This window comes from Vulpes vulpes, chromosome X, assembly GCF_048418805.1.
Source record: "Vulpes vulpes isolate BD-2025 chromosome X, VulVul3, whole genome shotgun sequence".
In the NCBI taxonomy this organism is placed as follows: domain Eukaryota; kingdom Metazoa; phylum Chordata; class Mammalia; order Carnivora; family Canidae; genus Vulpes; species Vulpes vulpes.
Genome location: NC_132796.1, coordinates 97,518,082 through 97,541,774, shown reverse-complemented (window position 1 = coordinate 97,541,774; position 23,693 = coordinate 97,518,082). Strand labels below are relative to the sequence as shown.

The 23,693-nt window shown below is 34.7% G+C and overlaps 1 protein-coding gene across 13 annotated transcripts in view; it reads left to right on the top strand.

Annotated features, from left to right (window-relative positions):
- Positions 1–23,693, top strand: part of SMARCA1 (SNF2 related chromatin remodeling ATPase 1) — a 1,054,017-nt gene that overhangs the window by 33,682 nt on the left and 996,642 nt on the right. For all 13 annotated transcript variants that reach the window (XR_011998184.1, XR_011998183.1, XM_072743672.1 and 10 more), the window contains 8 exons: positions 436–584; positions 1,369–1,488; positions 7,007–7,117; positions 7,381–7,494; positions 16,078–16,200; positions 18,728–18,860; positions 22,140–22,258; positions 22,367–22,579. Coding sequence is in view for 11 of the 13 variants with exons in the window: in XM_072743672.1 (XP_072599773.1) it covers positions 436–584; positions 1,369–1,488; positions 7,007–7,117; positions 7,381–7,494; positions 16,078–16,200; positions 18,728–18,860; positions 22,140–22,258; positions 22,367–22,579 (1,082 nt within the window). In the remaining 2 variants the exon portion in view is untranslated. The remainder of the gene's footprint in view (positions 1–435; positions 585–1,368; positions 1,489–7,006; positions 7,118–7,380; positions 7,495–16,077; positions 16,201–18,727; positions 18,861–22,139; positions 22,259–22,366; positions 22,580–23,693) is intronic.

Sequence of the window (23,693 nt, the reverse complement as noted above, 5' to 3'; positions counted from 1 at the left end):
CCCTGCTGAGCAGAGATAGATTCAGGGCTCCATCCCAGGACCCTGGGATCATGACCTGAGCTGACGGCAGGCACAACCGACTGAGCCACCCAGGCACCCCTAAAAATTTTGTAAACGCATATTAGAGAGTGCCTGTCGATACAAAGAAATTTGAGCTGAAAAATGAAGTTTGAAAAATGAATAAAATGTTTCTGTTTTTCTGAGTTTTAACTGAGTTTTACAGAAGGAAACTCATTGAAATAGAAGGTATGGTAGAAGAAAAACTTGTAGGTGTGTTCATTAATATAACTTTAAAGCTCACTAATTTTATGTGCTTGTAAAGCTTTATTTACAGTTAAATGTACTGGTGTCTGATTAGAACTATTATGCTATGCTTTCTCTGGAATATAATTGAATATACAAAACTTCTATTATTATTATCTTTATTATTATTAGGAAGACTCATTGACCAGCAATCTAACAAGCTGGCAAAAGAGGAAATGTTGCAGATGATACGTCATGGAGCCACCCATGTTTTCGCTTCTAAAGAAAGTGAGCTGACAGATGAAGATATTACAACTCTTCTGGAAAGAGGGGAAAAGAAGGTTAGTTAAAATGTCATTTGTTTTCATGATGAATTGCTTTAAAATCATCATACTTCAGCATGCTTAATTGGATTTGTGTTGTTTCACATGACTCATGTTCTCTCTAAGGATTTGTGGATTTATATCCAGAGGTAGTTTAGGGTTTTTTAGTTTAATTTTTTGTTAAGAACGACTAAGAACTAGAGTTTAAAAATGAGTGATCTTACGTCTCACGTTTATCGAAAATAATGTTGGTATTTACTTAAAAGCCAAATAAATTTCATGTTTAGTCATATATCAGGACTACATTTTTGCAACCTTTTTCTTGCACTGGATTGGAAATTATCTTCTGACACATTGTGTTAAGTGAAAACCTTTTGTTCATGAAATATTAAAGCATTATTTGTTAAAGTCTAATAAACTATTTCAGAATATTGCAATTTTGTGTTGAATTTACCTTTTTTGGTGGGGTTCTGAAATAGTTCTATTCTAGTCCTACCTTCTTTTTTTACAAATTATTTTGGATAATTTCAAATACACATAAAAATAGGTATTATATGACTACATCTTCACTGATAAAAGACTTTAAAGAAAGCCTGAGAATACTTGAATAACTATTTAAATATTTAAAGTACTTGGAGCAAGTAGAATTTATATTCATTTAGTATTAGCATTGCATTGTTACCGTGTAAATGAACAGATTGGATATTTCATGTCAAACCTGACTTTTAAAAAGCTAGAGAGCCCACAGATTTTTATAAGTAATTCAGCAATAATTTTCTAATTTCAATGCATTGAATTGTAGACTGCAGAGATGAATGAACGCTTGCAGAAAATGGGAGAGTCTTCTCTGAGAAATTTTAGAATGGATACTGAACAAAGTTTGTACAAGTTTGAAGGAGAAGATTATAGAGAAAAACAGAAGGTAACTTTTTATTCTCAGCCATTAGCCCCTCAAATTAGCATTTCTTCCCATAACCATTATTAAAAAACACTGACGGGGTGCCTGGCTGGCTCAGTCTGTAGAGTGTGTGACTCTTGATCTTGGGGTTGTGAGTTCAAGTCCCATGTTGGGTGTAAGGATTACTTAAAAATATAAAGAAATAAAATTAAAACAATAATAAAATTTAAAAGACCCTACTGACACTCTCCTATTTCAATGCTCTGCTGTGGAGTGAAATTTGATGTAGGTCAAATCTCATGCAAGTGCTATGTTTAATAAACTTTGCTGGATGATGATGATGAGGATTGCCATCATGCTCATCATCATTTTTGCTGCTTTTGCTACTGTTGTTTTCAAGAAGCAGTACAGTACTGTGGTGGAGTTCCTGAATTCTGAAGCTGAAATCCCAACTGTATCACTAATTAAGTAACTTTGGGCACTCATTTTTCTCCTGTCAGATGGAGGGTATAGTAATATATGGCATGGACAGCAAAGGTCTTTTGAGGAAATAGAGGAGTTTTATTTATTTTGTTTCAAGTTATGGCTATAATTAAAAAATGTTAGATTTAGAAATGATTTGTACAAAAAATATAGAGTTCTCATATATCTTTCAGCTAGCTTCCCTGAATGTTAACAGTTTACATAATCATAGTACAATTATCAAATCCAGGAAATTAACACATTTTCTCCCGAATGTTCTTTCTCTGTTCCAGGGGATACAAACCAGGATCTCACATTGCAATTTGAAAAATATTTATTTTTAAGATCACTTTTAGATTCACCACAAAATCAAGTGGAAAGTACAGAGTTCCCATATTCTACCTCTCCCAAACATAGCCTACTACACTATCAGTATCCCACATCACAGTGGTACATTTGTTACAATTGAACCTACACTGACACATCATTATCATCCAAAGTCCATCTTTTATGTTAAGGTTCACTTTTTGTATTGTACATTCTGTGGATTCAGATAAATGTGTAATGACACGTATCCACCATTATAGTATCATACAGAGGAATTTCACTGCCCCCTAAAAGCCCTCTATGTTCTGCCTATTCATTTCTCCCTCTCTATAGCCTCTGGCAACAACTAATCTTTGTACTACCTCCATAGTTTTGCTTTTTCTAGAATATCGTATAGTTGGAGTCCTATAGTACATAGCCTTTTCACATTGTCTTCTTTCATTTAGTCCTTTGCCTTTAAGATGCCTTCGTGTTTTTTCATGGCTTCATAGCTCATTTCTTTTTTAGTACTGAGTAATACTCCATTGTCTGGATGTATCACAATTTATTTATTCATTCATCTACTAAAGGACATCTTGGTTGTCTGCAAGTTTTGGCAGTTCTGAATAAAGCTGTCAAAATCTGTGTGCAGGTTTTTGAGTGTGCATAGATTTTCAGCTCTTTTGGGTAGATGCCAAGGAGCATGACTGCTAGAGCGTATGGTAAGCTTATGTTTAGTTTTGTAAGAAGCTGCTAACCCTTCTTCCAAAGTGGCCATACCATTTTGCATTCCCATGACCAATGAATGAGAATTCCTGTTGCTCCATATCCTCACTAGCATTTGGTGTTCAGTGTTCTGGATTTTGGCCTAATAGGTGTGTAGTAGTATCTCATTCTAATTTGCATTTCACTGACATAAGATGTTGAGCACCTTTTCATTTATTTCTATCTGTATATCTTCTTTGGTGAGGCATCTATTCAGGTTTTTTGCCCATTTGTAAAATCAGGTTTTCTTAGTGTTGAATTGTAAGTTTTTTTGTATATTATATTTTGAATAACAGTCCTTTATAAGATGTGTTTTGCAAGTATTCTTTATGTGCATTTTTCTTATTCTCTTGACCCACATTGCATTTTTTTTTTTTGCTGTGTCCTTTTTGGCTCCTTAATTTGAATTAGTCCTCAGCCTTCCTTTGTCTTTCATGATCTTTACACTTTTGAAGAGTATTTGTTAGTTGTTTTGTAGTTTTGGGGTTTGTTTGACATTATCTCATGATTGGATTGAGATTATGTATTCTTTGGCAAGAATGCCATGGCAGGGATATTAAGTCTTCAGTATATTTTACCAGGGAATATAAGATGTTGGTGTCATATTACAGGAAATATTAACCTTGATCACTTAGTTGAGGAGGTGTCTGCTTTGTTTCTTCACTGTAGAGTTACCATTTTCCCCTTTTACTTGATAAATGTCTTGGGGAATATATTCCTTAAATACATACCCACTGATTTTAGCATGTATTGGTGGAGTTTGCCTGCAAGTTATAATTGTGTTTGTCTAATAGTAATTTTGTATTCCTTTCATTCCACCTACATTTATTAGCTGAGATTTTTCTGTAAGGAATATCTGTTTCTTCTCCTCATTTGTTTTCTAATCATTTATTTATATCAGCATGGACTCATGGATAGTTAATTTCTTGAGTTATAATACAGTTTTATCATTATTTTGTTTGCTGAAATTGTTCTGTAAGCTGTTATATTTTTAACTCACAGAAATGAATTCTGTTAAAATAAGAAAGCTTATTTTTGGATATTGATTTTAATGAAGAACGAGACGTGAGCCATTTTAGTTTGCATTGCAACTAGTATGCTGATAATGCTTTGTTGCTGTCATTATTTCTGGTAGTTTTTAGTGTCGTGACTTACATCTATCTGGTTGTTCTATCTATAACCTTAATTTAGACTCCTTCCATTTTATTCTGATGAGATGAACATGATGACTAGCATGAATAAGGTAGAAATTGTTTTTAGATCCCATTGTGTGATATGAATTTTAAAAATTTTACAGTTACTTCTATGGGCTCATTGGTATTAGGGGTGTTTTATAAAGTGGAAAAATATTAAACAGTCTAAATATCAGTGGAGTGTCTAATCTATATTCTTAGAGTAAAATTAGACTAGTAAAATACTTACCTATTTCTAATGCAGCAGGTTTTCTTGTGCTTCCAATTCTAGGAAAATAATGTACAAATACAGAGAAATATTAGTTGTAATTATGATTACTTATATTTTTATTGTTGAATGACAAAGTCAGATTTTAGAAATGTTCTGATTTGAGATTATCTTTTATTTTTGGATTTTCATATTTTCTAGATAGGTTCTTAAAATATGTTCAAATTATCTTTTGAAGAGAATTGAAAACCTATAAGAATGTTGTTTTTACATAAATCATGGGAATTACACAATGAGATTTTCATATGTGATTTGTTGAACCAGTTGTATTACTTTATAACCATACCTGGTAAATTAAGTCATTATGACTGACATTGATCCTGAAGAAATTAATCTGAATTATTTTGTATTAGTGTACTCTTATCTAAAAGCAACGAATTCAGCATGATTTAGTTTTTTTTGAAAGTTTGGGAATTGGCTCTTAATACTTATTCCACATTTGAATACCTAGACCTGCATATAAGTATGGGTTAAATGGCCAGTACATTACTTTTGACCAAGTTAATTTAAATTATTCTTGATTTATTTTCATTCCAATTGGGAAAAATAACATATTGGTTATTTATAAAATATCTTTTCTATCAAAGGGGGAAAACAAAACTACTTTTATTCTTTGGGTATTTCTTATGTAAACTCACATTACAGTGTCTATATCTCATAGAATCTTAGAGTTAAAAGATAACCTCGAGATCATTTAGTCTAACCTTTTTGTAATTAAGAAATCCCATTTATAGCATGTGGGGCAGTTATTCAGCCTTTATTTGAATGCGGTCGTATTGGGAATTTTCATTTTAGGAGAGTTCATTTTACTGTTTTATATTTTTTGGTTCTCAGAAAACTTCTTATTTGACTTAAAAGCTCCTTGATGAAAGAGATTATTTTATTCATCTTTGTATCCCTGACACTGACTTGTAAATGATACATTAGGTACCTAACACATATTTGTTAATTTATATAGTTAGCAGTCTACTTTCCACATTGGTTTTAACATATGGATTAGCAGAGAACTGCATTCTTTTCTAGTTAATAGGTTTTTATGTATATGAATGCTACCATTATGTCTGTCTTTAGTTTTTACTTCTTTGGATACTGTGAGAGTTTGTAGATCTCTAGCCATCTGAGTCATCTTAGTTTATTATCCACTTTTAACCTGTGATACCAAGGTTGGTTGGAACTCAACCCTTCGATAAGATCAAATAGAGTGGGATCATTAATTGGAGATTAATGGCTTCTCTTGTGTGCAGGCACTATGAAATCAAGAAAAACACCTGAACTGTAAAACCATCCCTATAGATTCCAGAATTTTGTATTGTCAGTTTTGCCTATTGGCTTTTAAATTGTATTTTCTAGCTGATATTGGGGTAGAGTTTTGTAATGCTACCTAACCATCGTTCACCCAACTTTGGGTGTTTAATAATAATTTAGGTTTAACTCCTGGCAGTTTATCTAATGCCTTCACTTATATGGTCACATTAATACTCAAGGTAGGTGTTACTATTCCCATTTCACAGAAGGGGGAATTAGTTTTCCCGAAGTTATACAACTGGTAAAGTGGCGGAACCTGGTTTCAAATTCAGTTCTTTGCTGATTCCACTGACTCCCCACGGCTACCTTACCAAGACCTTATTTTATTTTGTGTTTTTAATATTTTATTCATTCATATGAGAGAGAGAGAGAGAGACAGAGAAAGCATGAGCAGAGGGGAGAGGCAGAGGGAGGGGGAGAAGCAGACTTCCTACTGACCGAGGGAGCCTGATGCAGGGCTGGATCCCAGGACTCTGAAATCATGACCCGAGCAAAAGGCAGACACTTAACTTTGTGAGCCACCCAGGCGCTCCATCTTACTTCATTTTAAAATTTCTCTTTATTTGAAGGGACATATGCCTATTGTGTTGATATTCATCACTTACCTCTTTCAGCTACTTTTTTTTTTTTTTTAACAATCGGGGTTTTCTTTTTTTTTAAAATTTTTTTTATTATTTATTTATGATAGTCATATATATAGAGAGAGGCAGAGACAAGGCAGAGATAAAGGCAGAGGGAGAAGCAGGCTCCATGCACCGGGAGCCCGACATGGGATTCGATCCCGGGTCTCCAGGATCGCGCCCTGGGCCAAAGGCAGGCGCCAAACCGCTGCGCCACCCAGGGATCCCAGCTACTTTTTAATTCATACAGTTAACACAGTTACCAGAATCAATTTTAGTTTTCTATATTAGATACTATGTATTTCGACATAAAATACTAGCCTGATTGTGCAAATTCTCCTCAATTACTAAGGAAGAACTAAATTTTTTAGTGAGAACTAAACTTACTTACAAAAAAGAAAGAAACCAAAAGCATTCTTTTACCTAAACGTGGCATAGACAGTTCAAGGTTTTGGAATTTGAGATGTATAATTGTGACTTCTAAATTGCAAGTTTTGTTTATTCTGAATGGTTGTAGTTTTCTCATGCTTCTTCTTTTTTTTCTCATGCTTCTGCAATCTTGATGTATTTGAGTTTCATAAACATTTTTGACTAATTAAATTCCTTGTTCTTGTTGTGTATAGCTTGGGATGGTGGAATGGATTGAACCTCCTAAACGAGAACGCAAAGCAAACTACGCAGTGGATGCCTACTTTAGAGAGGCTTTACGTGTCAGCGAGCCAAAGGTTCCAAAGGTAAAACAGTATAAGACCAGTTTTTATGTTCTACAGCAGAATTCTCTTGTAACATGGTCTGTGATTTACATTGACTTGTGTCAGAGCAACAGCATTATAATCCTTAAAATATAACAACAATGTAGAAAAGTACTTGATATGGCCCAGCCGTATAAAGGCATTCCATTATATTTATTTTTCTATATATAAAAGAAATAGTAAAAGAAGTATGTTCACTTCATGTACTGAATACAAATATATATGTAATGCATTTTCCCCCATAGGCTCCACGACCTCCAAAGCAGCCAAATGTTCAGGATTTTCAGTTTTTCCCACCACGTTTATTTGAGCTCTTGGAAAAGGAAATTCTTTATTACAGGAAGACAATAGGCTACAAGGTAATTTTTCAAGTTCTTGTTTATTTAACTTATTTTTATTTTTTAAAGTTCTTAGATTAGTATAATGTAATCTTTTAAGTGAATATAATCTATTAAATTAGACTGCAAGCATTCCATTTTAATGTGAGAGAACATAAGAGTACATCAAAACAGTGGTGTTTCTAAATCCAAAGAGGAGGTTTAATTGGAAGTAAAGCATCAAACTACCAAATCACCAGTAGGATCATCACAAAATGAGATTAATGGAGAATTATTCAGTATTTCAAAAATAATGATAATAACATATATATTATTTTAATAATGCTAATGTTTGAGTGGTGAAAGAATATGTAGAAAGATATACAATAGGCATATGTTTAACTAGAAGTGAATATATGAAAAAAAGAAGTGAATATATGCTAGATGAGAGGAAGTTTTTAATCATTTTCCTTACTATGACCAAGAAATAGTTCTTTTGTATTTATTGTTCTTTGGTTGATGGAAGCCCTGTTGGTAGTTATTAGATTGTTGTCACTTAGGTGTTAAAGATAATGATAAATGTGATAACAAATTCTAACATTTTAAAATGGTTTCTTGGAAAACAAGATTCTTATTTATATAGGTAGATAGGAAGGAACCCATTTTTAGTGAGTGAAGTGTTTATCATCCTAAAGCTAACACACTGAGAGATTAAGCATAACTCGTTATTCTATATGCTGAAACTGACTTTCCAGAGAATGGAAAGGGATATCAAATGTATAAAATTCAGTAGTATAAGCAAAATTATAGAAATATTAACACTATTATAATTTTATGGTTTTCTTTTATGAATTGGAAGCTATGTTTTAAAATTTATTTTGTGAATCTTTATCGCAAGTGGAACTGTGCCCGATTATTTTGATTAGTAGCTGTAATGTGACTAGACAAGCTCCATGGATAATAAGATAGTTCATTTATGTTTTGGAACTAGAGTGGATCCCTAGAGTATTTCCGCTATTTGTCCAAAGTGAGAGCATTACCATTTGAAATGGACAAAACAGGGTTTGCTTGCTATTTGTGTGCCAAATTTCAATATATATAAACAGGAACAAGAAACTGAAGGTGAATATAAGTAGTTAGTTATAATCTGACTAGGGAAATATTGCATTTAAATCTATTTAACATGACTGGATAAAATCTGTCTTAGGAAGTTGTCAAAGAATAAAAGTACCCATGGTTGAACATTCAGACCAGGAATAAAATCAGTTTCAAAGAAAGTGAAAATGGTGATATACCAAAAGAAACAGGAAATTCTAGATTCAAAATAAAAATGAAAATAGTTAAATTAATAAAGTAACAATATTTCATGAGGTAAACAAATATATCTATTATCCCAGTAAAAGTCAAAAAAGTTTAGGTTTAGATCATTATTTTGTTACTTTTGTGGACTATTATTAGTGAGACTTGAAAAGTAATTGAAATGTTAAGCCCAGTTAGTAATCAGCCAAATATCTGTGTAGAGCATTTTATAATTTATGAAATGCTTTATCACATACTTTATTTGATTTCTAATAGCCCTCTGAGATAGATGTTATTATAACCTCCATGTAAGAGGTGAGGAGACTAAAGTTCTGAGAGGTCAAAAGACTCATTCAAGGTTATATAGCTAACAGAATTGCCAAGGGTGCTGGTCTCCAGTCCGGGTCCTCAGTGTTCAAATGCTATGCTCTTTCCACTCAGACATTCTGCGCTATTTCTGCATGTGACATAACCCTGCTGCTTTTTGCAGCCCTAAATAAGGACTGTGTTTATAGTGGTGTAACATGTTGTTTGGGAGGTGAGCCAAGTGGTAGTCAAATAGCAGCAATAAAAAAAAATCATCTCTGCCAATATAAGTGTTTATGCTCCTTCTTTGGAGATCCTGAGATTCTGTTCCCTGCAATAATATAAGCACCCACCACATCCTCACCACAGCTCTGGTTTTAATGCAAGCAGTGCCTTTCATTACAGGCAGTTTGTGGTTAGGGGTGAGGTTTCATAATCACAGTTGGGTGGTGGCCAACTGGAAGGATATAGAGGAGAGAGAAACATTAGAGGAGGGAGGAATGAAGGGACAGCTGCAAAGAGTGACAAGAAGGAGGCAGGTGGAAGAAGGGACGACAGGGATGAATGAGGAATGGGAAGATGGCATGGAATCCATGCTATGGCACCGTACTCTTTTCCTCACCTCCCAGGGATAAATGACAGAAAGAAGTATGAGTGAAAAGAGGGTTGGTTTTCATTTAATCCATACTTGTTGAGTACTCTGCTGTGTCAGGTCCTATGCCACACATTGACGATATAGTGAATAAGACAGACAAGATCCTTCAGTCCATGCAACTTGTGTTCTAATAGAGCAGACAGATATTAAGCTGATACCACAGAGTAATGACATTATTTGTTTTCTGTGCTTACAGAGGGTGCTACAATGGAGCATGACAAAGGTATCTAATATGGTTTGGGAGATCAGGGAGATGATCCCTAAGGAAGTGTTACTACATTGAGATCGGAGAGATGCACAGGAATTAGTCAAGTGAGGTGTGGGGGGAGAAGAGCTCAGGCAGGGAAGCCATAAGTACAGAGGTGTTGCAGTAGGAAGGATGATGGTTCCTTCAGAAACTGAAGGCAGGAGTGTTGGTAAGGAGGGAGCAGTGCGAGTTGGTGAGTGAGTAGAGTCAGATCATGTGGAGCACTGAACGTTAATTATAGGTCACATTAATTAGGTTAAACTTTAGCTTTGGAGCAAGGAAAACCACTGAGGTGCTTTTAAGGTGGAGGGATGGGTGGGTGGTAAAATACTAATAGCAGATACTTATTTAGTCCTTACTTGTGTTCCTTTCTGTTCTTAGTACTTTTAAAAGATCAGCTCATTATCCTCGTAACAGCCCTGGGACTATATATCCCTGTTTTACAGATGGGGAAACCAAGGCACATAGAGGTCAGGTAATTTGCCCTAGGTCAAACAACTTTTAAGTGGTAGAGTATGATCAGATTTATATTTTAAAAGATCACTCTGGCTGCAATACAGAGAATGACAAGTTTTTCCAGGGAAACCAGCCAGGAGGCTGAAGTGTGAAAAGATGGTGGTGGCTTGGAGTGGTGGTGATGGTGGAAGGAAAATCCATCCCCTACCACTCTACTAGCCTTGTCATCTCTTTAGCTTCATTTTGGATTGCCTTTGTGTATCATCTTAAGACTTACCTTGATCCTCCATAAATGCATATTTAGCTGAGGATTTATAAGACAAATAAGAGTACATTCTGGATATTGGCTCTTTCTGAACCTTGTCTCTTCCATTCTTTACCAGGGGATGCAGACCTGAGCTAAGGTGGGTGCTTTAATTGGGTAGGTGTTGTGTTTGAGTTCAGAGTATGGACAGATGAGCATGGCATGCTAGTCATTTGCAAAAGCTGTTTTTTTTTTTTGCAAGGATGATGTGATATTGATAACTGTTATACATATCTTCTCAAAGATACTTAGCATTGTTTTTTCTTCCCCTATAGCTCCAGAAAACCCAGTAGAGCCACAAAATGAGTGGAGCAATAGCTTATTCTCATTTGAAAAGAATTGCTACAGTGCAGTTACCTGGTATTCTCTGTGTATAGTTAGGTTCTCAGAAAGGGACTCCTTTCCTCCTTCTGCTTATAGGATTGCTAGCTCAGGGGAGAGAGGTGTAGTCTTATAGCTGAGGGTATTGTACACAGTACTGTTCTGTCCATTTTGAGTCCCCATAGTTTTACTCTGTAGTGATTTTGGGTGAGACCAGTAAGGGGCTCGGTACTTTTTTTTTTTCAAATATTTTATTTATTTGAGAGAGAGAGAGAGAGAGAGAGAGAGAGAGAGAGAGAAAGCTAGCGAGCATGAGCAGGAGGGGCAGAAGCAGAGGGAGAAGCAGAGCTCAATCCCAGGATCCCAAGCTTATGACCTGAGCCAAAAGCAGACGCTTAATGACCCAGCCACCCAGGCGCCTTGGGCTCTGTACTTTTGAAGCAGTTGGTAAGGAGCATTTTGCTCCAGAGTCTGCTTATTTGCATTTTTATTTTCTATTTTGTTCCCCCTGCCCCCGATATTTACCACAACAAGGTCACAACAATATTGCTCGTGATAAGATCTGGAATTAAAGAGTTTTGTTTTAGTTGAGACTGAGAAATACTATTTGTTTTGCCCTAACCACTTGGTGGATAGCAGTGCATTATGTGCTAATTCTCCCTGCTAAGCTTTGACCTTGTTGCAAGTTAGACACATTCAGAAGCTTTATTGCTTTTGCAACTTAAAGGAATTACTTAATGTATTTAATCACGGTGTTCCCTGAAATATTTTTATTGGTAGTGGATGACTTAATTGAAATTTCAATTGCAGAATTAAAAATATCCAGAGAATCTAGAAGTCTCGTTGAATCTAAGACCTGGAGTGAAAGACTTTGGCCGTATTTGAAGCTGAAGAAAGCTGTAGAACATTCTAACATTTATTTTCCATAAAAAATTCTTTAGAGACAGATACAAACATTTGACAAATGAAGGAAGTTCCATAATCTTTGTGAGTTTTGGTAATGTGCCATTGTGAGCCACCTGTTTGCAGTGGTAGAACAGTACAGCGTGCTGATTTCAGTTTCTGTGCCACCACATTTAATTCATTATTCCATATTTCTGTGAAATGCTTGCTAAAACTCAATCTAGCCAAGACCAGAATTTTTTCTCACTTTTCAATGGAACACAGCTCTTAATTGAAAATGCCTTAGTGTGTCTGACTAGAAATCTAAGTAATAATTGAGATGTTTCCTTTTGAAAGATAACTTTAATTAAATTGTGGCTGTATTATGTGTTACTGGGGGCCAACAGTAAGACACACAGTATGAATGCTTGGGTTAGCTTCTAGGTATCCCTTTAGTATTTTTGGTCTATAATTTGTCTACTTAATTCTTACATAGCACTTTGAAATCACTCCAGGAAGTTTAGTGCTGATAAGAACCTCATAAAGTAAAAAATGAATAGCTTTTAAAAATGATGAATATTAAGGACTTTTTTCTTATGGGAGGAGATATAAGAATGTAGGAATTTTGAGTCATTTCTAATTCTAGAAATTTTAGCAGTATTTGAATTAAATTTTATGTATTTGAATTAAAATTAGTAAACATAACATTGATGAAGTCATTCTAAAGTTTTGCTGTATTAAAAATATGAACAGTGGATGTGGAAGAAGTAGTCTGCCATGGAGCCTAAAATCTAAAATCTATTGGTATAATATAATATGATTTTACTTTTATTAAAGTTCAGGTGGAAATTTTTAGTACTGGGGATATCTGCAAAGGAATAACAATTTATTTTGTGTGGGTATGTTTCCAGGTATGTTTCCATTTTCTGGCATAAAATTTGGTGTTTATGAAATACTTTGTTAAAGTATGGTTTGTTGGACATGGAAATTTCGAAGCTATTTGATAGAGAAATGTCTTAAAATTAAAGAGGTTTTTCTTCAGTTAAAATTAAAATTTGAAGCCAAAGTAATTTCACATACCAGCAAGTATCTGTTAAAACTTTTAAAGCTATATCTGTAATTTTTCCCAAACATTTTGTTATAAAAATTGTAAACATACAAAATATTGAAGTAACTATACAGTGAAATCTATGTACACAACCACATATATTCTCCAGTTTACATCTTGCTGTGTTTACTTTATCATCTATTTGTCCATTTGTCCAGCCTCTAGCAAATGGATATCCAACTTATTTTTTTATGCACTTCAAACTTGCAGATATAAGTATATTTTACCTGGAAACACTTCAATATGCGTATCATTAGCCAGGGTTCAATATTTACTCACTTTTTTTTAAGGCAAAATTTGCATACAATGAAATGTATAAATCTTAAGTGTTTTATTCAATTTATTTTGACAAATGTATATGCTGACATAACTGAAACCCCTATAAAAACATAGAACATTTCTGTCACTCTAGAAAGTGCCTCTTCCCAGTCAATTTCTATACTCACTTCCCAGAGGCAACCACTGTTCTGATATTATTTTCCTCCATAGATTAGTTATTTCCTTAGAATTTCACATAAATGGAATCAAACATTATGTGTAAGGTGTCTTTCCCTTAGCATAATGTTTTTGAGTTGCATTCGTGTCCCATTATCAGTTACTCATTCCTTTTCATTGCTGAGTACTATTCCATTGTAAGAATATATCACAGTTTGCTTATCCATTCTCATGTTGGTAGACATCGGGCTGTTTTCTGGTTTTTGGCTGCTATGAGTAAAGCTGCTGTGAACATGTGTGCAAAGGTCTTTGTATAGATAGATATATTAGGAATGGAATTGCTGGTGTGCCTATAATTTAAAACTTGAATTTAGCTATTGTAAAAGCTATTTTTTATATTTATTTTTGATAAAAGTTACTTTTGATCATGCTTGTCACTGAACTGCATCTCATTTTTAACTTATACCTTCTTTTCTATTTCCATTTGTTACCATCCTAGGCCAGATGATCATACCTCATTTCTAGATTATGACCATTCAGCTGGTTCTCTTACCTCTAGTTGCTTCCCTCCTTCAATCCATCCATCACAAAGCTTACAAGTGAGAACACTACATTTTGGCACTTTAGTCTTTTACTGAAAAATCTCTAATGGTTGCTGTTGTCTACTGTAGAGTTTTGTTTAAGTAGGCTCACTGCCCAACATGGGGCCTGTCATAGGGTTTGAACTCATGACCCTGAGATCAAGACCTGAGCTGCGATTAAGAGTCACATGCTTGCCTGAGCCACCCAGGTGCCCCACTACTGTGTAGTTTCAAAAGCCCTTATAAATCTATCTCAACCTGGCCTTGTTTCTTATCCCTTTATAATATAAACCCTATATGGTCTTTCCTGGCCTTACTTTCACCACTTTTGCCCATATTGTTCCAGCCTAGAATGTTTCCCTCTTCTTCTCCATGTCCCCAAATCCTTAGAATTTAGAATTCCATAACTAGGTTGTGATCTTCCTGTAGGCAAGGACCATATCCACTACTTTTATATTTCAATGAATACCTATCATAGTGCTATGGACATAATAGACATTTATTTATTTTTTAAAGATGTTATTTATTTATTCATGAGAGACATAGAGAGAGAGAGAGGCAGAGGCATAGACAGAGGGAGAAGCAGGCTCCCTGCAGGGATCCCGATCTGGGACTTGATCCCGGGACTTCAGGATCACGCCCTGGGCAGGCACTAAACCGCTGAGCCGCCCAGAGATCCCCCCATAATAGACATTTAATCAGTACTTATTTGATTGTCTGGTACTGATGATTGCACATGAACATGTTTTTTTTTTCAGTAATTCTTTTAGACCCAGTTAGTAGGGTTTACATTTAAAAAACCATTGGATGCAATTGTTTTAAGAAATACTTAGTTCAAGGTACAATGCTATAGTTTCAAACTCTATGAGATATGTATAACAATTAGAAAAATGTACTCTGGTATGTATTATAATTAATTACATTGTAGTAAAGCCATGATTATTTGATATCCCTAGGGAATGAGTTATTTATGGTAGGTGTGCATATCAAACAGTGGAAGGCTTAGTGTCAACCCTTTTCATGTTTAATGGAATGCTATAAATTGTACTTCACGTGTTATGTACCTGTCCTCTTAAATTAGGGTGCTTAGAGTTGTCACTGCAGGTGCACACAGACATGGTGTGGGGCTTTGGCCTGAGTGACTTAGTTTGTCACTCCATACTATGACTGCTGCTCTATACTGCTGAACTGTCCTGGTTGTCTGTGTTCACTCTGATACATTGAACATAGAGGCCACAGTTTTGAGATACAAGTGAATGGCTGACTGCTTACTTCCTTGGAGAGCTGAGCTCCTGTCCCCAGTCTTTTGGATTTGAGCTCTCTGCTTAGTTGTCAGTGTATTTGTAGCTTTGTATCTAAAAGACTAGAATTTCTGTTGGTCACTGCTACTGTAACTTTTTCTCTTGACTGCAGGTTCCATCATAGCTATTTGTGTGCTCTGCTACCCATTCCGTCATATATATTCTCTACTTTTTTTGGTTCTTCATTATCCTCTCACTTCTTCCAGTCTTTGCATTTTATGTGAAGATGCTCTCCCTCTCCATACCCTGGCAGGCAGTAAAAATCACACCTTTCTTTTTGCATTTTGAACTGATCAGAGCATTGAATGCAATCTTCAGGTGCATTGTACTTCTCTACCCTGGTCTGTATTGCCAGGTGAATATGGACTATTTCTGTTTTTTTCTGGGCTTGAGATTTTATTGTATAATGTTGATGTTGGCATAATATTATTGTTACTACCATGTATTACAGTTTTATAAGGATGTATTTTGTTCCACAGTTATGATTAAATCTAGAATATAATGTGGCATTTTAGCAAGGGGTTTAATTCTAAAATATCATGCAGCACATTTAAGAATGGTTTTTATTTTAGTAATATCATGGTAGTAAGAACATGGAGAGGATTATATGTCATTCTGGTATGACTTTAAATTGTTTACTGTTGAAATAACTCTAAGATTGATATGTGTATATACATCCTCAATTACCTTTTCCCAACAGTTTACTTAACATTCATCTCTTGGTTTATAGGTCCCAAGGAATCCTGATATTCCAAATCCAGCTGTGGCTCAAAGAGAGGAGCAAAAAAAGATTGATGGAGCTGAACCTCTTACACCAGAAGAGACTGAAGAAAAAGAAAAACTTCTCACACAAGTAAATTATTTTAAGTGCCAGAAGTGCTTCTAATTAGCTAGTAGAAAAAAGAAAAAAAAAGATCACATTTACCTTTTATTGTGTGGGCTGATTAGACACATCAGCAACACTCAGGGCTATATTGTAAACATACATTAAGATCAGCTATTCCTATTTTTTATTGTGTTTGTAGAATATACCCATTCAGAATTACTAGAAAATACATAAATGCAAAATATAAGTGTCAGTTATTACTAAGAAGACATGTATTTTTATCAGTCAGTTAATCCAGGTATGAATCCTGGTAGATAATAATTACTAGCATATTCTTGGAATTTTAAATTTATTTTATCGACTGTGAACTGTCCTCTGAAATTATACTCTACTAATCTTTTATTTATGGAATAATTTCATAATTCTCAAGATGCCTTTCATTCTTTCTTGGAGAGAACTTTAATACAACAATGAGAGATTTCTGAAACTTCATAAAATGATTATTGTATAATTAGAAGTTAATAGTTATTAAATAGGGAACATTTTCATTTGAACAAAATATTAATACTTTCTGGTATCGTTGCTTTAATGAGTTTTATGAGTGTAGAAACAATATACAAATAATTTATAAAAGATGAATAACCTGTAGAAGCTAGAAAAAGTTACAGCATAAAAGATCCTTGCAAGATAATAAACAAAACGTGTACTCTATGTTACCACCTTAGTGTAGAAAGTTTTCAGCAAGATTTATTTATTCAGTGGATTCTTTTGAACAATATGCAAGGCACAGTGATAGGAAAGCTGCCACATTAATTACTGAAAGATAGTTTTTATATTTATATCTTATTATATAGGTCTTTTCTTTGTTATGTTGTATAATTTTACTGAATGAATCTTTACAAATTATATTCATAAGCTTTTGAGCCAAATGCCTGGAAGTCATAAAGTTAAGTTTGAAAATGTAATTGCAGTTGTCTGAATATTAGGACTTAACCAAAGAATAAAATAAAACATTTAAATCTTCATGTTTTATTTTCACAATTTATTTCCTGAGTGTGAAAATAAAGTTATGGTCTTAGAATGCTACTTGGTTTACAATATATGGTGAATGTACACTATATTGTGAATATACAGTATCAATTGAGAAATTGCTTTACTTTGTAATTAGAAGTAAAATCAATTTTTTTGCTCCTTCTAGTAGTTGAATTCATCTTTAAACGTCCTTCTCTGGTACCTTAAATAATTAATCTTTTAAAAAAATCATGGCAAATAAAATGTGGGGTCACCTGAAATCTTCACCAGCTAAAGACTAGGGATAGAGTTTTGAACAGCCAGGGATATCACATTGTTACGGGTTGGGATATAAAGAGTAGAAAACAAATTCTTTGTTTTATGACATCACAGAGCTACTAATAATACCAAAGAGATTTAAAACATTGATTAGTTCAACTGTTATGTCTTTTAATAAAGAAATTGAATGGGATCAGTAGTCTATTAATAGAAATTCTATTTATGAATACAATTTTGAATAAAAATTATGTATTCACAGTATAGTTGACCCTTCAACAATGTGGGTATTAGGGGTGCTGACTCTCCATATAAGCTGAAAAATTTCCTATAACTTTTGGCTCTCCCAAAACTTGCCTCCTGATTGACTGGAAGCCTTACTGCTGACATAAACGTCAGTTAACACATAATTTATATGTTACATGTATTACATACTGTGTTCTTACAATAAAGGAAGCTAGAGAAGAGAAAATGTTATTAAGAAGATCATAAGGAAGAGAAGATACATTTATAGTACTGTACAGTATTTATCGAAAAAAATCCATGTATAAGGGGGCCCACACAGTTAAACACGTATTATTCAAGGGTCACCTGTAGTTTGGAATGATGTAAAGACCTACAAATTTTTTTCTACATTCTTATATTTTCCTCTCTGTTTTTTTAACTAATACAATCACATTCCTTTCTTAATTTACATGGGAACAGATCTTTGAAAAAAAACTGTTGAAGTACTTGAGTATGAAGACTTCATTATTTATATTAGCATTTTTATATCATTGCATTTGTATTTTAATGTGGGCATCTATAAAGTATAGAATTAAAAACTATACAATATCTTGGAACTAGTAATAGGTTTGTTTTACTTGGAGAGAAGTACAGTCTCTTCATGATAGAAAAGCAGTTATTTTTAAAAAATATTCATTCATTCATTCATTCATTCATTCATTCGAGACAGAGAGAGAGGGAGAGACACAGGCAGAGGGAGAAGCAGGCTCCATGCCCGGAGCCCGATGTGGGACATGATCCCAGGGGATCACGCCCTGAGCCAAAGGCATATGCTCAACTGCTGAGCCACCCAGGTGTCCAAAAAGCAGTTAGTTTTATAACATTCAACTTCTGATTCTAAAAAAAACCCTGGGATTTTGTAAGGAGGAACATTTTAAGTCTTTTAAACTGTTTTTAATGTATCATTGTATAGAAATAAGTAGAACAATAAATGGGTTTGCTAATTTAACTTGAATTGATGATGCTTAATTTCTGTTCACAGGGATTCACAAACTGGACTAAGCGAGATTTTAACCAGTTTATTAAAGCTAATGAGAAGTATGGAAGAGATGACATTGATAATATAGCTCGAGAGGTGGAGGGCAAATCCCCTGAGGAAGTTATGGAGTATTCAGGTTTGTGTATAATTTTAGAGATAGTGTTTGATTGTATCCTTATTCATTTCTTTAGTGTCAATTTAATTGTATCATTGTTCAGAGATCTTTTAAACTTTTTCGAATAAAGTGTAGGTGAAAGTATAAAATATAATTGTATCTCCACAAAAAGATTATAAGATTTATCTAAATGGACTGCTGTTGTCCTTAGTAGTTAGCTAATAGAGCCAGATAAAGCCCTAATGAAACGAGTGTAGCCATAGAATGAGCATTGACAAAATTCGTTTCCCACTTTCTCATCTCTGAAATTTTGGTCCTCTTCTCGGCAATTCAAATCTGAGATTTCAGGTTCGGGTGATTGAATTAGTGTCTTTCTAGGTCATCCTTGATGTAGAAAACTCCTCTCGGGCCCTTTTATATCCTCAAACACCCTCAGGGTTCCAGTCAACTCTAGACAGGTCATGTGCATTCCATTAACTCGGGGCAAGCTGGAATAGATCTAAAAAGACTGGTTGAATAATTCTTTTGATTTGTTCTAGAATCATATCCCTTTCTTTCTCAGCTGTGTCTTTGGTCTTGAAGCATATAAAGTTAATACTAATTCCCATATCATAGCATACCCAACCTCAGGCTTCTGAAAGAAATCTTACTGGGATGCCTGGGTGGCTTAGTGGTTGAGCGTCTGCCTTTGGCTCAGGTCGTGATCTTGGGGTCCTGAGATTGATGCCTGTATTGGGCTCCCTGCAGTGAGCCTGCTTCTCCCACTGCCTGTGTCTCTGCCTTTCTCTCTCTGTGTCTCTCATGAATAAATAAATAGAATCTTTAAAAAAAGAGAGAGAGAAAGAGGGACACCTGGGTGGCTCAGTGGCTGAGGGTCTGCCTTTGGCTCAGGGTGTGATCCTGGAATCCAGGATCTTGTTCTACTTTGGGCTCCCTGCGGGGAGCCTGCTTTTCCCTCTGCCTGTGTCTCTGCCTCTCTCTCTCTTTGTGTCTCTCATGAATAAATAAATCTTTTTTTAAAAAAGAGAAAGAAATCTTACTTAAAATATGTAATTATTTCTATCAAGTTTTCCATATGTAGAATAGTAAGTTTCTAACTTCCAAATAGATTGAACTTTCTTTTTCTTTAAAGATTTTATTTATTTGTTCATGAGAGACACAGAGAGAGGCGGAGACACAGGCAGAGGGAGAAGCAGTCTCCCTGCAGAGATCCCAATGTGGGACTCTATCCCAGGACCCCAGGATCACGCCCTGGGCTGAAGGCAGACACTCAACCACTGAGCCACCTGGGCGTCCCATAGATTGAACTTTCAAATTTAGTCTCAATATGAGCTGTTTAGAATCTAGAGCATTTTTTTCTTATAGAAGCAATATTACGAAGTAGGTTTAGGTTTCTCTGCTAACCCCTCAAAGCCTATTCAGCTTAACAACTGAAATTCTGTGTTTTTGCAGTGAAAAATAGCAGAGAGGAAACATTATAATACTAATAAATACACCAAAAATGGATATAAACTAGAAAAAGCTTTTAATTTATCTAGAGTGTTAGTGCTTAGAGAAATCCAGGTTCATTAGAGAAAAGACACTTTTTTCTTTTGGAAATCTGAAAAGAGTTTCTCTGGTGATTACCAGGGAATTTAGAGGCTGATTATATTGAGTTTTTATTTTATATAATATCAGATTTATGAGTTTCCTTTTCCTTGATTCTGGCATAATATCACTATTACTCTTAAGCTTTATCACATAAGTTTTAGAGCATTTGGGGGCTTAGGGTAAAAATAGATGAGAGAGAAAAATTCTAGCAGCATGAATATAATGTAGAGTATAAGAGATTTTGTGCAGAGGGATTTTCTGAAGTAGAATTTTCTTCAAAATAGCATCAATGTGTATGAAATTGTGGGAAAACAAGTGATTAAAAAATACAGTGTCAGGTGTTCAGGTGGCATGACTAGCTCAGGACAGCTTAATTGGGGCCCACGTCAGAGGGTAGGGAGATGGAACGGCTTTATGTAGTTTGTTATAATAAAAGAAGAATGTATACAATTGGCTGCTTGTGAGCATATTATACATAGCAGGCATTTATATGTTGAGCGAATAAGTGAGAGAATGAAAAAATGAACAAAGGTGCTCATGAAAGTCAGAGTGACAGTTTCTCATGTGATGCTGAGATGGGTGGTTAGTGTCCAGTGCAAAGAAGAAAATGACCCACTAATGTACCAATTCTGTGCTATGGGATGAATGCTTTCCCCTCAAATTCTATGTTGAGATCCTAACCCCCAACATGTGATGGTATTAGCAGGTGGGGCCTTTGGGAGGTGATGAGGTTGTAAGGGTGGAGCCCTCATGAATGAGATTAATGCCCTTATAGAAGAGACCCCAGAGAGCTCCCTTACCCTTTCCACCATGTGAAGACACATTGGGAAAATGGTCATCTATGAACCAGGGTATGAGATCTCACTGGACTTGGAATCTGCCAGCACCTTGATGTTGGGACTTGCCAGCCTCCAGAACTGTGAGAAATAATGTTTGTTTTTGAAGCCCTACCCCCACAAAAATAGATAAAAATCAGCACTAACATTCTTTTGTGATAGGCTCTAAAAATGAGAAATTTGAGAAGGTAGAATATGCCATTAAAAGGTCTTTCACTGAAGTCATAACATGTGACACAAAGCTGCCAAATTTGGGTGACTTTGTGGGTTTTTTATGTTTTTTGTTTTTGAGAGAAAAGGCTGTTTCAAGTAAGTTTAGAAAACAAGATATGGGTCATTGGAAATATTGTGTGAGTGGTTTCAAAGGTAAAGTAAGAGTTTTGGTAGAAATTGCTGCTTCATAGGAAGTTTGAGTGACCTCTTGATAATGGGTTTCATTTTTGTTTTTGCATGCTAGGGAAGCTATGTACTCAAGTTTATATGGCCACCCTCTCTTCTGTTTTACTTTATGTGTATGGTAGCTTCTATATCATGTTTCAATGAAAGCAAAGCTTAAATTAACATCTGTAGTATCTTTTGAAATTCTAGTAATTTTTGATTGATAATTAAATATTCCATAATATTTCACGAAAAGAGATTCACTAACTTAAAACCTTCTGAGGCCTTACTTTTAAATAAGAAGTTAAGGATATTTGATAATTGAATACACACACACACACACACACACAGAGAGAGAGATGAATCTGAATCTTAGTTTTAAATAGTATAAAGTTCACTGTATCATATCCTGTTAATTATTTATTCTACAGTTCCTTGGATTCATTTACTTAAGATGCTAGTACACTTACTGAAAAGTGATAATTCTGTTTTTCAGCTGTATTTTGGGAACGTTGCAATGAATTACAGGACATTGAGAAAATAATGGCTCAAATTGAACGTGGAGAAGCAAGAATTCAACGAAGGATCAGTATCAAGAAAGCCCTGGATGCCAAAGTACTGTATTTCGTAATTTTGAAATTATTATCAGGTTGTTTTAATTGACATGGTAATTAGCTTTGACTTATTGCACTTTTGAAGTGGCTATTTTGTTTAAATTTGCAGATTGCAAGATACAAGGCTCCATTTCATCAGTTGCGTATTCAGTATGGGACCAGCAAAGGAAAGAACTATACTGAGGAAGAAGATAGATTCTTGATTTGTATGTTACACAAAATGGGCTTTGATAGAGAAAACGTATATGAAGAATTAAGACAGTGTGTACGGAATGCTCCTCAGTTTAGATTTGACTGGTTTATCAAGTCTAGAACTGCCATGGTATGTATTCTTTTCTTATTTTCTTCAACTTTTTATCTTGAAATATTTCGAATATCATATATTCATTTAGATTCTCTAATTGTTAACATTTTGTCCTCTACCCATATATGCACTTGTATATACATACATAGCATCTATATATACATATAGAATTTGTATTTTGTATTCAGAAATACAGGAACATATCTATATTTAGAAACATGTCTGTATCTGATATTCATAAATATATGTATCTAGATTTCTGAGCTAATTGAAAGTAAGCTGTGGACATCATGAGTATTCACCTCTAAATACCTAAGCATTTATCTCCTAAAAATAAGGACCTTTTCTTACATAACCACAATACCTATATCCTACCTGAAAATGTTAACATTGATTCAGTAATGTCATCTGGTACACAGTCCATGTACAAAATTTTCCAGTTGTTCCCAGAGTGCCTCTCATAGCTCTTATTTTAAATTGATATTCCAGGCAGGGTTCACATATTGCATTTGATTGTTGATTCTCTTCAGTCTCTTTCAATCTACAACTTTTTGTTTTTCATGACAATGGCTTTTTAACGTGCCTAGGCTTATTGTTTTGTAGAATCCCACATTTATCTCATTTGCTCATTGTTAGATTTAGGTTAAGCATTTTGGACAAGAATGTCACATAAGTGATGTGTATTTGTTACTGTATCACATCAGGAGGCACATTGGCCTAGGTTAATATGATGACCTCCAGAGCTGTCCTCTTTAAAGATACCTTTCCCCCTTTGTAATTAGTTAGGTGATATTTGAGACTGTGTGAATAACTTAAGGATTTTTAATGAGAAGGAATTGTTGCCTAAGTTGAGTCTTTAAAAGAATATGATGAGACAGAGAATAATTAAGTAGAAGAGATATTTTAGCTTCATGCAATTTACTTTGTTACTTTCTAACATGAATTGTGTTCCTCTTAATTTCTAGTGCTTCTTGACAGTGTTCAAATTGATATTGAACACTTTATTTTTATTTTTTTAAAGATTTATTTATTTATTTATGATAGACATAGAGAGAGAGAGAGAGAGAGGCAGAGACACAGGAGGAGGGAGAAGCAGGCTCCATGCCGGGAGCCCGACGTGGGACTCGATCCC